The following is a 16,525-nucleotide window of genomic DNA, read 5'->3' as shown; positions in this document are numbered from 1 at the left end:
CCTTATATTGTGATTGCATCCAACAGATGTACCAGGGCCGCCCAAAGATCTGAAAGTCAGTGACATCACAAGGGGTAGTTGCAGACTCACATGGAAGATGCCAGATGATGATGGAGGAGACAGGATCAAGGGCTATGTTATAGAGAAAAAGACTATTGATGGAAAAGCCTGGACTAAAGTCAATCCAAACTGTGGAAGCACCTCATTTGTGGTTCCTGATCTCATCTCTGAACAGCAATATTTCTTCCGGGTGCGTGCAGAAAACCGTTTTGGTATTGGTCCACCCGTAGAAACCATTCAGAGGACCACGGCCAGAGATCCAATATGTAAGTGTCTTCATCTGAGATTAAAATAGTTTCTCAAATTTGAACTATATCATTTTAAACAATACCTAATACTTCTTTTCCTATTTTTAAAGATCCTCCTGACCCCCCTATTAAACTCAAGATCGGTCTCATAACAAAGAACACAGTACACCTATCATGGAAACCCCCAAAGAATGATGGGGGCTCCCCTGTCACCCACTATATTGTTGAGTGCCTTGCATGGGACCCGACTGGGACAAAGAAAGAAGCGTGGAAACAGTGCAACAAGCGTGACGTAGAAGAACTGGAATTTACTGTTGAAGACCTCATAGAGGGTGGGGAATACGAATTCAGGGTCAAGGCTGTCAATGCTGCAGGAGTCAGCAAACCTTCAGCCACTGTTGGCCCCGTGACTGTCAAAGACCAGACGTGTAAGTACCGACATATTAACAGAGATGGTCCCCTTTATGAGTGCCTTCGTACAAATTTAATATTAGCCCAAAATAAAAAGAGAAATATCTGTATGTCAGGAGGCTACTGTGAGTTGAGCATATTAACCACTCATTCCTTCAACTTCTGCAGAATTAACACATTTCCTTACATGTGACCTTTCCCTTATTTGGAAGAGATGCTGTTTGGAATTTCCTCACTGTAATTTTCTGCATGATCCTCAGAAAGGGGAAGAGAGTAAACAGTTATTTGCTCAGCAACTGCTGAGACCCATTTATCACAATCAAGTTTCCTTTTCTCTATTTAAGGAAAAGATACATCCGTTTTAATAGATAAACATGAATAGGCAAATATGGTAATAATTCTTCCTCCGTGATTGTTACCATCCCTACTGCTGTGTGTGTGTTCGGATCGTTCTTCTAAAATCTGGAGGGGGTTGTAGTCACTACCCTCTTTGCATATTCTTCTACTAGATTCATGGAAATGGAAATTGCTTTGCCTCTACTAGCAGTTATATTTCTTAAAAAAGGGAGTCCCTCTCAGAATAAAAATAGTAAGTCCTCTCATAACTCTGCATATTTAAGGGAATATGCATACATATTAAAGGGACTATCATGAAAGAATTCCTAAGCCTAAGCTACTATAATCTCCACTTCTCTCTGCCCCCTTTTCAGGATCTACACTCATAGTAACACCAGGTGAGAGAGAGGCAATAGCTGATACATAGCCACGTGTAGGTCCACTAAAGCATGATGACTACATGTACCTGCTCTCCAAGCTGGTATAAATCAGTTGAAGTCAAATCCATTCTTCATATTGGGCTACACAGCCTGCCTATAGGAGATGCAAATAGCTTTGTAGGTGCTATAAATTCTACTTTCTGTCCCTAGTGACCACCATTTTTTTTTAATAATCTAGGCCCACCTTCAATTGAGCTAAAAGAATTCATGGAGGTTGAAGAAGGAACAGATGTTAACATTGTGGCCAAAATTAAGGGTATGCCATTCCCGACACTCACCTGGTTTAAAGCGCCTCCAAGGAAGCCTGATAAGAAAGAACCTGTTGTCTATGACACCCATGTCAACAAACTGGTAGTGGATGATACCTGCACGTTAGTTATTCCACAGTCTCGCAGGAGTGACACTGGCTTATATACCATCACAGCTGTGAATAATCTGGGAACGGCATCGAAGGAGATGAGACTGAATGTCCTCGGTAAACACAGCATGGCTTTCTAAAACTACATGTCTCTCTGTTCCTAAATATACTATTTGGCTTTAAAATCATCCTTCTAATTTTTTTTCCCTTTCTTCAACCATTTTAGGTCGTCCTGGCCCTCCAGTGGGACCAATAAAGTTTGAAAATATTTCAGCAGATCAAATGACATTATCTTGGCTTCCACCTCTAGATGATGGTGGGTCTAAGATTACAAACTATGTAATTGAGAAGAGAGAAGCTAACAGGAAGACATGGGTGCATGTCTCCAGTGAACCTAAAGAGTGCACGTACACAATTCCCAAATTGCTAGAAGGCCATGAATATGTATTCCGAATCATGGCCCAGAATAAATTTGGTGTTGGGGAGCCTCTTGACAGTGAACCTGAAACAGCAAGAAACCTATTCTGTAAGTAGGGCGTGTTTTACATATCAAATCACTCTTATCTGTTGTTTTTCATAATTTCTTATAAATCAACATGATTTCTTTTTCATAGCTGTCCCTGGACCACCAGATAAACCCACAGTTAGCAGTGTGACTCGCAACTCCATGACTGTCAACTGGGAAGAGCCAGAATATGATGGAGGCTCTCCTGTAACAGGATACTGGCTAGAAATGAAAGACACCACTTCAAAGAGATGGAAGAGAGTTAACCGAGATCCTATCAAAGCCATGACTTTGGGTGTTTCTTATAAGGTGACGGGTCTTATTGAAGGCTCTGATTATCAATTCCGTGTGTATGCAATCAACGCTGCTGGTGTGGGTCCAGCAAGTCTGCCATCAGACCCAGTGACTGCTAGAGATCCAATTGGTAAGCCATGAAACCATTTCTTCCCCACCCCCCAAAGTGCCATGGAGAAGTCAAGAATACTAATATATACTGGTTCTTTCCAGCCCCTCCTGGTCCTCCAATTCCCAAAGTCACGGACTGGACTAAATCATCTGTGGATTTAGAGTGGTCTCCGCCACTGAAAGATGGTGGATCCAAAGTAACTGGATACATTGTTGAATATAAAGAAGAAGGAAAAGAAGAATGGGAACAGGTGACTAACACTTGGCATTCTGGAAATATATTATGAATAAACTAAAAGTGTAGCAGTTATTCTGAATCCCATTAATTTCTATTTGTATTTTTTATTAAGAAATGAGAAAAAAGCAGAAATTTAATCAAAAGTTATATTGTCATTAGTAAAATACAGTTCCTGGCAAGACATTTCATTCAGGGTTTCCCTGTAATATCTGATCCCCAAAACTTAAATTGGCAACAATTTTCCCGAAGTAGTTAAATATGCTGTTGGCTATACTTCAGAAAGCCATTAAAATAAGAAGCTACAAAGAACTGAATGCATGTGATCCTTCTCTAGGGTAAAGATAAAGAAGTGAGAGGAACAAAGCTTGTTGTGACAGGGTTAAAAGAAGGAGCTTTCTACAAATTCAGAGTTAGAGCAGTCAACATTGCTGGCATTGGAGAACCTGGAGAAGTGACAGATGTCATTGAAATGAAGGACAGAATTGGTAATTATTTACACTTCTATTATTTTATCAACATTTGTGTTTTGGATTGGCCGTGAAAATCACATCTGTAATTTTCAATTGTGTTCCAGTGTCACCTGACCTTCAGCTAGATGCCAGTGTCAGAGACAGAATTGTGGTCCATGCTGGAGGGGTGATCCGGATCATCGCCTATGTGTCCGGAAAACCTCCTCCAACTGTCACCTGGAACATGAATGAGAGAGCTTTACCTCAGGAAGCTACCATTGAGACCACAGCCATTAGCTCCTCCATGGTCATCAAGAATTGCCAGAGGAGCCACCAAGGGGTCTATTCTCTTCTCGCCAAGAATGCAGGAGGAGAAAGAAAGAAGACAATTATCGTTGATGTATTAGGTAAATACCTTTAATTTGTCCATGCAGCTTTTAAAAATAACATTTTTACTTCATCTACAAGCAAAGCTATGTTATAATAAAACTATTACAAATATTTTGGAAAATAAGAAAAATCATCCACAATCCCACTGACCACTATTTGCATTTAAAAATATTTCCTCCTGGGTTTTTTGTCCTATACATATTTTATATTGTTGTACTCCTATACAGTTTTTTTATGTTGCCTTTTTATATGACATTAAAAAGTCATGTTTTTATGCTATATAAAAACAGTTCTTTATAACAAGTTTTTATATTGCCTTTTATATAACATGCCACCATAAGCACTTACTATGTTTTATATAGTTTTCTTGAAACTTTCCTGCAAATGTACGTGAATACCTAATCATTTGCTAAGATTGATCAATTCTTATTTGCTAATTTTCATAATAAGGCAAAAATCTCTGTGAAGGGTTTCAGTATTCTAATTGAAATAGTCACATTCAGTTATAAATATTGCATTTCTAGTCACTGAATACAGAGGTAAACTCTGCAAGGCTTTTTCATGCCTCTTGATGGCTGCTCTATTCCAGTGATTTGCTCAAAAAGTAAAGCCAGCCCACTCAGATTTTTCTCTCAGCACATCTCTAAGCCCAACCATACTCCAAACAAGGAGTTGTTATGTGAAAATAACTGGTTCTCTATTGAACATAACTATAATGCTATATAAATTTGTTATGTTTTCATTAAAATGAAAATGGCATGAGGAAAAAGATCTCATTGAGCCAACAGTCCCACAAGCTTTTAGGTTACTTTCAAGCTTCTTTTTTTTTTTTTTTTTTTTTAATTTTTTTTTTTTAACTTTTATTTATTTATGATAGTCACAGAGAGAGAGAGAGAGGCAGAGACACAGGCAGAGGGAGAAGCAGGCTCCATGCACTGGGAGCCCGACGTGGGATTCGATCCCGGGTCTCCAGGATCGTGCCCCGGGCCAAAGGCAGGCGCCAAACCGCTGCGCCACCCAGGGATCCCTACTTTCAAGCTTCTAAACACACTTTGTTTTAACTTAAGAATCGGTACACTTTCAAGGTTAAATGCTAACCCTCCCAAAGTTCCCTCTGAGATTTGGGAACCCCTGTGCTGCTTATTGATTCGCTAGTCACCTAGAAAAACTCTCTCCCCCTGTCCCTTCTGGAGAGTAAACTAGACACAAAAAGTAGCCATGCCACCCCTCACCCCTTGTCCTGTCTCCTCCTGTTCATTCTCCTTCCAGCAGCCCCCTCCTATCTGATTTACAAATTACAAAAAAAAAAAAAACCACCTATATACGTAAATGTATAAATATACACGTTATTATACATACACACATTACTACTCCTTTAGCTTCTACTAAAGCAGTGGCAAACAGTAATTATTATAAACATACTTCATTTAAAAACATGGTTGAATATAGATGACGATGGGGAGAAAAAAACAGACACAAAATCTTATATTTTTGTCTCATTTTTAAAAACAGAGGGTAACAAATATTGAGCCCTGTTATTCATTGAAAACAAACAACTAGAAATTGTTTCTTCTTATTTCCAGATGTGCCAGGTCCTGTTGGAATACCATTCCAGGCTCACAACCTAACCAATGACTCCTGCAAACTGACATGGTTTTCTCCAGAAGATGATGGAGGCTCTCCAATCACCAATTATGTCATTGAAAAGCGCGAATCTGACCGCAGAGCATGGACCCCTGTGACATATACAGTTACCCGACAAAATGCTACTGTCCAGGGTCTCATTCAAGGGAAAGCCTACTTTTTCCGAATTGCAGCAGAAAATAGTGTTGGCATAGGCCCATTTACTGAGACACCAACTGCACTCGTAATCAGAGATCCAATAAGTAAGTGCAAGTTGAAACAATTTCATCATTTAATAAAAGAGTATGGTGACAAAATAGGTGCATAGATGCCAAACGTTTCATTCCTTTGACAAGCATTCAGTAGACAAATGCTCAATACCTGATGTTGGTAGTATTTGAATGTGATTGTGAAAGACATTATGGGAATATAGGATTTTTCAAATCCTTCCATATATACTACACATTTTTAAGTTCCCACTCAATGGCATAAATATGACATATTTTCCTAACTCTAAAACTACTAACTCTGGAGAACTTAAATTATTTGGCCTCAACGAACCTCTATTTGCTTATCTATCAGAAATTAGACTAAGTTCTATGATGAGAGCCTTCTACTACTTATCAAAGCAAATAATTTAATGTTTAAGTGCAATCTTCAAAAAGTATCATTCACTATTTATTATCATGTACTACTTTTTAACATGATACTTTTTTCATTGTAATTCTGTATTTTACTTGCAGCTGTACCAGAGCGTCCTGAAGACCTGGAAGTCAAAGAAGTTACTAAAGATTCCGTTACTTTGACTTGGAACCCTCCTAAATATGATGGTGGATCAGAAATTATTAACTATGTCCTAGAAAGCCGTCTCATTGGAACTGAGAAGTTCCACAAAGTTACAAAGGACAACTTGCTTAGCAGGAAATACACTGTTAAAGGCTTGAAAGAAGGTGATACCTATGAGTACCGTGTCAGCGCCGTGAATATTGTTGGACAAGGCAAACCATCGTTTTGTACCAAGCCAATCACTTGCAAGGATGACCTGGGTATGTGGCTGATGCAATTCATACTTTGAAAACTTGTACGCTTATAGATTTACCATAAGACACGAGTAAAACTGACTTGCCTTTATAATTAAAATTTTAGCTCCTCCAACGCTTGACCTCGACTTCAGAGACAAGATCACGATTCGGGTTGGTGAAGCTTTTGCCCTCACTGGCCGTTACTCAGGCAAACCAAAACCAAAAGTTTCTTGGTTCAAAGATGAAGCTGACGTGCTAGAAGATGATCGCACTCACATAAAGACCACTCCAACGACACTTGCCCTGGAGAAGATCAAGGCCAAACGTTCAGATTCTGGCAAATACTGTGTGGTTGTGGAGAACACTACAGGCTCTAGGAAAGGTTTCTGTCAAGTCAATGTTGTTGGTAAGTATCATTTAGCAAAAAGAATAGATACTCCGTTCTTTCCAAAGCAGAAGTGGAAATAACATCTTGGGCTGTGATTTTTTTTTTTTTTTTTCTGCAGACCGTCCTGGACCACCAGTAGGACCGGTTATTTTTGATGAAGTGACCAAAGATTACATGGTTATCTCTTGGAAGCCACCTTTAGATGATGGAGGCAGTGAAATTACCAATTACATTATTGAGAAGAAGGAGGTGGGCAAAGACATTTGGATGCCTGTGACATCTGCAAGTGCTAAAACAACATGCAAAGTTTCTAAACTTCTTGAAGGAAAGGATTATATTTTCCGGATCCATGCTGAAAATCTGTATGGAATAAGTGATCCTCTGGTGTCTGATTCAATGAAAGCGAGAGATCGTTTCAGTATGCATTACATTTCTTTTTAGTGATTCAGTGTTTAATGTCGTTCATAGGAAAAATTACATTTCTAACACACTCTACTAATGTTTGTTGTAGGGGTTCCTGATGCACCTGACCAGCCAATTGTTACCGAAGTTACCAAAGACTCTGCATTAGTAACCTGGAACAAACCAAATGATGGAGGAAAGCCCATCACAAACTACATCCTGGAAAAGAGGGAAACTATGTCTAAACGATGGGCTAGAGTTACCAGAGAGCCCATCCATCCATACACTAAGTTCAGGGTTCCTGATCTTCTAGAAGGGTGTCAATATGAATTCCGGGTTTCTGCAGAAAATGAAATCGGTATTGGAGATCCCAGCCCTCCATCCAAGCCAGTCTTTGCTAAAGATCCAATTGGTAAAATATTAAAGCATTCATTCAGTTTTCACATTATCCAACTTTATTTTCGGCTATATTCTAACTCCTTTTTGTTTCTTCTTTTATTACATAGCTAAACCAAGTCCACCCGTCAATCCTGAAGCAATTGATACAACATGTAATTCAGTTGATCTAACTTGGCAGCCACCACGTCATGATGGTGGGAGCAAGATTCTGGGTTATATTGTTGAGTACCAGAAAGTTGGAGATGAAGAGTGGAAGAGAGCCAATCACACTCCCGAGTCATGTCCTGAAACTAAATATAAAGTCACTGGCCTTCGGGATGGTCAGACCTATAAGTTCAGAGTAATGGCAGTCAACGAAGCGGGTGAATCGGATCCAGCTCATGTTCCCGAGCCAGTGCTCGTAAAAGACAGACTTGGTGAGTAAAATCTTCTCAGCTGTAATAGCGAAAAAGATAGGTGTCTCATTGTGTAAGCTACATTGTAAAATACATTAACAAATCAAATCTGAAAGCACTATTTGCTTTATTCTAGAACCCCCTGAGTTGATTCTTGATGCCAACATGGCAAGAGAACAACACATAAGGGTTGGTGACACTCTAAGACTTAGTGCCGTCATCAAAGGCGTGCCATTCCCGAAAGTAACTTGGAAAAAAGGAGACAGAGAGGCTCCAACTAAAGCAAGAATTGATGTTACTCCGGTTGGTAGCAAGCTTGAAATTCGTAATGCTGCCCATGAAGATGGTGGAATTTATTCTTTAACTGTGGAGAATCCAGCTGGCTCGAAAACTGTCTCAGTGAAAGTACTCGTGCTAGGTACAAACTTTCATACTTATTTTTAATATGTTATTACATGAAATACATAAGTTTTGATACATTTTGAGCTGTTACCTGGATTAAATGACTTATTATAACTTCATTATTTAACACTTTCAGATAAGCCGGGGCCACCTAGAGATCTGGAAGTCAGTGAAATTAGGAAAGATTCTTGTTACCTTACTTGGAAGGAACCACTAGATGATGGTGGTTCTGTTATTACAAATTATGTGGTTGAGAGGAGAGATGTTGCCAGTGCCCAGTGGTCACCTCTTTCAACTACTTCGAAGAAAAAGAGTCACTTAGCTAAACACCTTAATGAAGGCAATCAATATCTCTTCCGAGTAGCTGCCGAAAACCAGTACGGACGTGGTCCTTTTGTTGAAACACCCAAACCCATCAAGGCTCTGGATCCTCTACGTAAGTTGCTTTCTCTGGATACAAAAGTTTTCTCTGACAGTCTTTGAGAATATTATTCATTTATCATAACTTCTTCTTTTGAAAAGATCCCCCAGGGCCACCCAAAGACTTACACCATGTAGATGTCGACAAGACTGAAGTCTCCCTTGTTTGGAATAAGCCCGATCGTGATGGTGGCTCCCCGATCACTGGCTATTTGGTGGAATACCAAGAAGAGGGCACCGAAGACTGGATTAAGTTCAAGACTGTGACAAACTTAGAGTGTGTTGTTACTGGACTGCAACAAGGAAAGACCTATAGATTCCGTGTAAAAGCTGAAAATATTGTGGGTCTTGGTCTCCCTGACACAACTATCCCAATAGAATGTCAAGAAAAGCTAGGTAACTTTTGGACTGGCGTTTTTATTCCTTTTTTAAAGTCATGTTGGGAATGTTCAGATTGTGGAAAACCAAAAATCTAATTTTATCTCATGTTCACTTTCCAGTGCCTCCGTCTGTGGAGCTGGATGTGAAATTGATTGAAGGCCTCGTGGTAAAAGCTGGAACCACTGTCAGGTTCCCTGCCATCATAAGAGGTGTACCCGTTCCCACTGCAAAGTGGACAACTGATGGCACTGAGATTAAAACAGATGAACACTACACAGTTGAAACGGACAGCTTCTCATCAGTGCTTACCATTAAGAACTGCTTACGGAGAGATACTGGGGAATATCAAATCACAGTTTCCAATGCAGCTGGCAGCAAAACAGTAGCGGTACATCTTACTGTTCTTGATGTTCCTGGTCCACCAACAGGCCCTATTAATATTCTGGATGTTACCCCTGAGTACATGACTATCTCGTGGCAGCCACCTAAGGATGACGGGGGAAGCCCTGTGATAAATTATATTGTTGAGAAACAAGACACAAGGAAAGACACATGGGGTGTTGTTTCATCAGGAAGCAGTAAGACAAAGCTGAAAATTCCACATCTGCAAAAAGGCTGCGAATATATTTTCCGAGTCAGAGCAGAGAATAAGATGGGTGTTGGTCCTCCCCTTGACTCCACGCCTACTGTTGCTAAACATAAGTTCAGTCCTCCATCTCCTCCTGGGAAGCCGGTAGTTACTGACATTACTGAAAACGCTGCAACGGTGTCTTGGACTCTGCCAAAGTCTGATGGTGGCAGTCCAATAACTGGTTACTATGTGGAGCGTCGAGAAATAACTGGCAAATGGGTGAGAGTCAACAAAACACCTATTGCTGACCTGAAGTTTAGAGTGACTGGACTGTATGAGGGAAACACATATGAATTTAGGGTTTTTGCTGAAAATCTTGCAGGACTAAGCAATCCATCCCCAAGTTCTGACCCAATAAAAGCTTGCCGGCCCATCAAACCACCCGGACCACCTATTAATCCTAAACTGAAAGACAAGACCAAAGAAACAGCTGACTTGGTGTGGACAAAGCCTCTCAGTGATGGTGGCAGCCCCATTCTAGGCTACGTAGTGGAATGTCAGAAGCCTGGTACCACACAGTGGAATAGGATTAATAAAGATGAACTCATTAGGCAGTGTGCCTTTAGGGTACCTGGACTAATTGAAGGAAATGAGTACAGATTCCGTATAAAAGCAGCTAATATTGTGGGGGAGGGAGAGCCAAGAGAACTAGCAGAATCTGTGATTGCAAAAGACATCCTTCATCCTCCAGAAGTAGAACTTGATGTTACTTGTCGTGATGTTATTACCGTTAGGGTGGGCCAAACTATCCGCATTCTTGCTCGAGTCAGAGGCAGACCTGATCCAGACATAACTTGGTCCAAGGAAGGCAAAGTATTGGTCCGAGAAAAGCGGGTTGACATAATTCAAGACCTACCTCGTGTTGAGTTACAAATTAAAGAAGCTGTTAGAGCTGATCATGGCAAATATATTATCTCAGCTAAGAATAGCAGTGGGCATGCCCAAGGTTTCACCATTGTTAATGTTCTTGACAGACCTGGGCCTTGCCAGAACTTAAGGGTTAGCAATGTTACCAAAGAGAACTGCACAATTTCTTGGGAAAACCCACTAGATAATGGTGGCTCAGAAATAACAAATTTCATAGTGGAATATCGCAAACCAAACCAGAAAGGCTGGTCAATTGTTGCCTCAGATGCCACTAAGCGATTAATTAAGGCCAACCTCTTAGCCAACAATGAATACTATTTCCGAGTTTGTGCAGAGAATAAAGTAGGTGTTGGACCAACCATTGAAACGAAAACTCCAATCCTGGCCATTAACCCTATTGATAGGCCAGGTGAGCCTGAAAACCTTCACATCGCGGATAAAGGAAAGACGTTTGTCTATCTCAAGTGGCGGCGGCCCGATTATGATGGTGGTAGCCCAAATCTGTCCTATCATGTTGAGAGGAGGCTGAAGGGCTCTGATGACTGGGAAAGAGTGCATAAAGGAAGCATTAAAGAAACCCATTACATGGTTGACAAATGTGTTGAAAACCAGATTTATGAGTTCAGAGTGCAAACAAAGAATGAAGGTGGGGAAAGTGACTGGGTGAAGACAGAGGAAGTTGTTGTGAAGGAAGACCTACAGAAACCAGTACTTGATCTGAAGTTAAGCGGTGTGCTAACAATCAAAGCAGGGGACACCATTAGACTGGAGGCAGGTGTTAGAGGCAAACCATTCCCAGAAGTTTTATGGACCAAAGACAAAGACGCGACAGACTTAACAAGATCACCAAGGGTCAAGATTGATACCAGCGCTGATTCATCCAAATTCTCTCTTACTAAAGCAAAGCGAAGCGATGGTGGTAAATACGTGATTACAGCGACTAACACGGCTGGCAGTTTTGTGGCCTATGCCACTGTCAATGTTTTAGATAAGCCTGGTCCTGTAAGAAATCTGAAAATTACAGATGTGTCCAGTGATCGGTGTACTATTCGCTGGGATCCACCAGAGGATGATGGTGGCTGTGAAATCCAAAATTATATTCTAGAGAAATGTGAGAGTAAGAGAATGGTTTGGTCCACCTATTCTGCTAATGTCTTAACTCCTGGTACTACAGTAACACGTCTCATAGAAGGAAATGAATATATTTTCAGAGTCCGTGCAGAAAATAAAATAGGCACAGGGCCTCCAACAGAAAGTAAACCGGTCATTGCAAAAACCAAATATGACAGACCTGGTCGCCCGGATCCTCCAGAAGTCACCAAAGTAAGCAAAGAAGAGATGACTGTGGTTTGGAATCCACCTGAATATGATGGTGGAAAATCCATCACAGGATACTTTTTGGAGAAAAAGGAAAGGCATTCAACACGATGGGTCCCTGTTAACAAGAGTGCGATCCCTGAGAGACGTCTCAAAGTACAGAACCTCCTCCCAGGACATGAATATCAGTTCCGTGTCAAGGCAGAAAATGAAATTGGAATCGGAGAACCAAGCTTGCCCTCAAGGCCAGTGGTGGCAAAAGACCCCATAGGTATGATGTTCTTGCTTTTTCTGATATCACACCAAATCTTAATCTCAAAAACAGAGGTATTAGATAAATAAGTTAAATCCATGACATTGAAACTTTACCTTAGCAGGTATTTTTCTACATAGATCTTTTACCAAATCACCTAAGATGTACAAACAATGGTAGATTCTAATTTTATGAAGGAAAATAAGGATTCAGTGATGGAGAAATTGAATGTCCTATCTTTGATTAACTGAGAGTGGACTACATAAAACTACACATTGGAATATCACTAGTAGGAGTTAACGACCGGTAAATTCATTCTTACGTAATTTATTTTCAGAACCACCTGGTCCACCAACCAATCTCAAAGTGGTTGACACAACCAAAAGTTCCATAACTCTTGGATGGGGAAAACCAGTGTATGATGGAGGTGCACCAATAATTGGTTATGTTGTGGAAATGAGACCAAAACGAGAAGATACATCACCTGACGAAGGCTGGAAAAGGTGTAATGCTGCAGCACAACTTGTTCGCATGGAGTTCACTGTTACCAGCTTGGATGAAAACCAGGAATATGAGTTCAGGGTGTGTGCCCAAAACCAAGCTGGCATTGGGCGCCCTGCAGAACTAAAGGATGCTATTAAACCTAAAGAAATCCTAGGTGAGACCCTATTTTATCATGGGACTCATTCACTCTACACTTCTCACATGACTCTCTCATGTTCTGAAAAGTCAACTAATGGTTTTCATGTCATTTGCAGAACCTCCTGAGATTGATTTGGATGCCAGCATGAGGAAACTGGTCACAGTGAGAGCAGGATGCCCTATTCGACTATTTGCCATAGTGAGAGGACGACCAGCTCCTAAAGTCACATGGCGAAGAGTGGGTATTGACAACGTGGTCAGAAAAGGACAAGTTGATCTGGTTGACACCATGGCCTTCCTTGTCATCCCCAATTCTACCCGTGATGACTCAGGAAAATATTCCTTGACGCTTGTGAACCCAGCAGGAGAAAAGGCCGTGTTTGTGAATGTCAGAGTATTAGGTGGGTGACTAATGAGTTCCTTCTTCTCCTTCAAAAACACATTAGTTAATAATAAGGCCAAGGAGACACATGTATCTGATGGTGTGGCTCTTCACAGATACTCCTGGACCTGTGACTGATTTAAAAGTTTCGGATGTCACAAAAACCTCATGCCACATTTCCTGGGCCCCTCCTGAGAATGATGGTGGGAGCCAAGTGACACATTATATCGTGGAGAAGCGTGAAGCAGAGAGAAAGACGTGGTCGACCGTTAACCCAGAAGTCAAGAAAACGAGCTGCCAAGTCACCAATCTCGTCCCTGGGAACGAGTACTACTTCAGAGTAACTGCTGTCAATGAGTATGGCCCTGGTGTGCCAGCAGATGTCCCCAAACCAGTGCTTGCATCAGATCCTCTGTGTAAGTTCTATCCGTTTTCCTCCTCTTAACTCCAGTCTCCTACTTTAGCAAGGTCAAGATACGGACACATTTTAATCTACCACACCAAAAGGGCTTTAATTTGTAGAGACCCAAACAGTACAAATGAATATCTAACTGACTCATTAAAGACTTTTTAAATCTGCCCCATCCTGTTACTATTCACTTTCACCACACTGAGCTACAGTTTCCACATGCTTCAAAGCAAGTGGCATACTCAAACATTTTGGTGTAGTAACAAAGGGATTTGATTAGTTTACCTGGACAGTTCTTCAAAATCACATTTTTCTTCTAGGTGAGCCGGATCCTCCAAGGAAACTAGAAGTTACTGAAATGACAAAGAACAGTGCTACGTTAGCCTGGTTACCTCCCCTGCGTGATGGAGGTGCTAAAATCGATGGCTACATCATAAGTTACAGAGAAGAGGAACAGCCTGCAGATCGCTGGACAGAGTACTCAGTGGTAAAAGATCTCAGCCTGGTCGTCACTGGCCTAAAGGAAGGAAAGAAGTATAAATTTAGAGTAGCGGCCAGAAATGCTGTTGGAGTCAGTTTGCCAAGAGAAGCTGAAGGAGTATATGAGGCCAAAGAACAGCTGTGTAAGTGGCCACTGTCTCATTGTAACACGTGATAAAAGTTTTTCTTTTGACATAGAGACTGAACACTCATATTCTCTATTTGGTTCAATCTTACTCTTTAAAAAAAAATATTAGCTGTAATGCAAAGATTAATTCCAACCTACTGATGGGTTGCCACCTACCGTTTAAGAAACACTAGTATAGGTCTCCACCAGAGGAAATTTCACCTCCCCTCAAACGTAATGAATTTTCATTTTGCTTTTAGTGCCTCCAAAGATCCTTATGCCAGAGCAAATTACTATTAAGGCTGGGAAGAAACTCCGAGTTGAAGCCCACGTGTATGGAAAGCCCCATCCAGTCTGTAAATGGAAAAAAGGAGAAGATGACGTCGTCACTTCCAGCCACCTGGCAGTGCACAAAGCAGACACTTCTTCAATCCTGATCATTAAAGATGTTACTAGGAAAGATAGTGGTTACTACAGCCTCACTGCAGAGAACAGTTCCGGGACAGACACTCAAAAAATCAAAATTATCGTCATGGGTAGGTTAAACATTAGACAAATGGCTATCTAAATATGAAGATCAGAAGCATTTTTTCCTCTCAAATCCCTGTTCTTATGTTTCTTTCTCTTGGTTTATGCAGATGCTCCTGGGCCCCCTCAGCCTCCATTTGACATTTCTGACATAGATGCTGATGCTTGCTCCCTGTCATGGCACATCCCTCTGGAGGATGGAGGCAGTAACATCACCAATTACATAGTAGAGAAATGTGACGTGAGCCGAGGTGATTGGGTGACAGCTCTAGCTTCGGTGACAAAAACTTCCTGCAGGATTGGAAAACTGATCCCAGGCCAGGAGTATATCTTCCGAGTCCGTGCTGAAAATCGATTTGGCATTTCAGAGCCTCTCACATCTCCAAAGATGCTAGCTAAGTTCCCATTTGGTAAGGTTTCTTTCAGGGAGAAAAAAAAAATTGTTTTCTTTCCAGTCTGTTACTTACGAAAAACACCTGACATTTCCTTTGACTTCCTCCCCAGGTGTTCCTAGTGAACCAAAGAATGCACGAGTCACTAAAGTCAACAAAGACTGCATATTTGTGGCATGGGACAGACCAGACAGCGATGGAGGGAGTCCCATTACCGGTTATCTGATTGAACGCAAAGAAAGAAACAGTTTGCTCTGGGTGAAAGCTAATGATACTCCTGTCCGGTCACTGGAATATCCTTGTGCCGGCCTTGTAGAAGGTCTTGAGTATTCATTCAGAATCTATGCACTAAACAAAGCTGGATCCAGCCCACCCAGCAAGCCAACAGAATACGTAACCGCAAGAATGCCAGTTGGTAAGTAATTTGTGTTAGCGCTTGTTATGGGAGCATATTTAAATCTTAGAGTCTTTGAAGATTATTCTAAATATTTCTGGGTTATAATGTGAAATATGGAAGTTCGTACCTTCTGCTGTTAAGATAAATGCTGAAAATACCTCTTCTGGTTTTAGATCCTCCTGGAAAGCCTGAAGTTATCGATATTTCCAAGAATACTGTGTCCCTCATCTGGGCTCGTCCAAAACACGATGGAGGCAGCAAAATTATTGGCTATTTTGTAGAAGCTTGCAAACTTCCTGGTGATAAGTGGGTACGGTGCAACACCTCACCTCACCAGATTCCCCAGGAGGAGTACACAGTCACTGGCTTAGAGGAAAATGCTCAGTATCAGTTTAGAGCAATTGCCAAGACCGCAGTAAACATTAGCCAGCCCTCTGAACCTTCTGATCCAGTGACCATCCAGGCAGAAAATGGTAAGATTCTGTTGAGTCTTATAAGCAAAGGTGGAAAGTACTTATAATGTATATTCTTCCTAATTTAATTTTTTTTTAATTTTTATTTATTTATGATAGTCACAGAGAGAGAGAGAGAGAGGCAGAGACACAGGCAGAGGGAGAAGCAGGCTCCATGCACCGGGAGCCTGATGTGGGATTCGATCCCGGGTCTCCAGGATCGCGCCCTGGGCCAAAGACAGGCGCTAAACCGCTGCGCCACCCAGGGATCCCTTCTTCCTAATTTAAATATACATCACGGGGGTGGGGGGAGTGGTAACCAAGTCAAACGATAGGTACTTTGTATACAGACAACTAAAGATTATGATTATGGAGA

At 41.2% G+C, this 16,525-nt stretch overlaps 1 protein-coding gene and 1 long non-coding RNA gene across 2 annotated transcripts in view; one reads left to right on the top strand and one right to left on the bottom strand.

The window, feature by feature from the left end:
• Positions 1–16,525, top strand: part of TTN (titin) — a 274,428-nt gene that overhangs the window by 200,295 nt on the left and 57,608 nt on the right. The window contains 26 exon segments of the mRNA XM_049106193.1: positions 27–326; positions 419–736; positions 1,674–1,970; positions 2,080–2,379; positions 2,468–2,782; positions 2,866–3,014; positions 3,336–3,486; positions 3,576–3,857; positions 5,424–5,726; positions 6,207–6,509; positions 6,610–6,891; positions 6,992–7,291; positions 7,385–7,687; positions 7,782–8,090; positions 8,206–8,487; positions 8,608–8,907; positions 8,994–9,287; positions 9,392–12,358; positions 12,678–12,998; positions 13,099–13,383; positions 13,481–13,780; positions 14,094–14,396; positions 14,641–14,916; positions 15,019–15,318; positions 15,413–15,715; positions 15,871–16,170. Of these exon segments, the coding sequence (XP_048962150.1) occupies positions 27–326; positions 419–736; positions 1,674–1,970; positions 2,080–2,379; positions 2,468–2,782; positions 2,866–3,014; positions 3,336–3,486; positions 3,576–3,857; positions 5,424–5,726; positions 6,207–6,509; positions 6,610–6,891; positions 6,992–7,291; positions 7,385–7,687; positions 7,782–8,090; positions 8,206–8,487; positions 8,608–8,907; positions 8,994–9,287; positions 9,392–12,358; positions 12,678–12,998; positions 13,099–13,383; positions 13,481–13,780; positions 14,094–14,396; positions 14,641–14,916; positions 15,019–15,318; positions 15,413–15,715; positions 15,871–16,170 (10,143 nt within the window).
• Positions 7,713–16,525, bottom strand: part of LOC112668186 (uncharacterized) — a 69,519-nt gene continuing 60,706 nt past the window's right edge. Inside the window, exons 4-6 of the long non-coding RNA XR_007408580.1 lie at positions 14,558–14,734; positions 14,059–14,126; positions 7,713–8,109 (exon numbers count right to left, since the gene is read on the bottom strand). This is a non-coding gene — a long non-coding RNA (uncharacterized LOC112668186). The remainder of the gene's footprint in view (positions 8,110–14,058; positions 14,127–14,557; positions 14,735–16,525) is intronic.

This window comes from Canis lupus, chromosome 36 (genome assembly GCF_003254725.2).
Source record: "Canis lupus dingo isolate Sandy chromosome 36, ASM325472v2, whole genome shotgun sequence".
Taxonomy (NCBI): Eukaryota; Metazoa; Chordata; class Mammalia; order Carnivora; family Canidae; genus Canis; species Canis lupus.
This window is presented reverse-complemented; position numbering and strand designations above follow the sequence as displayed.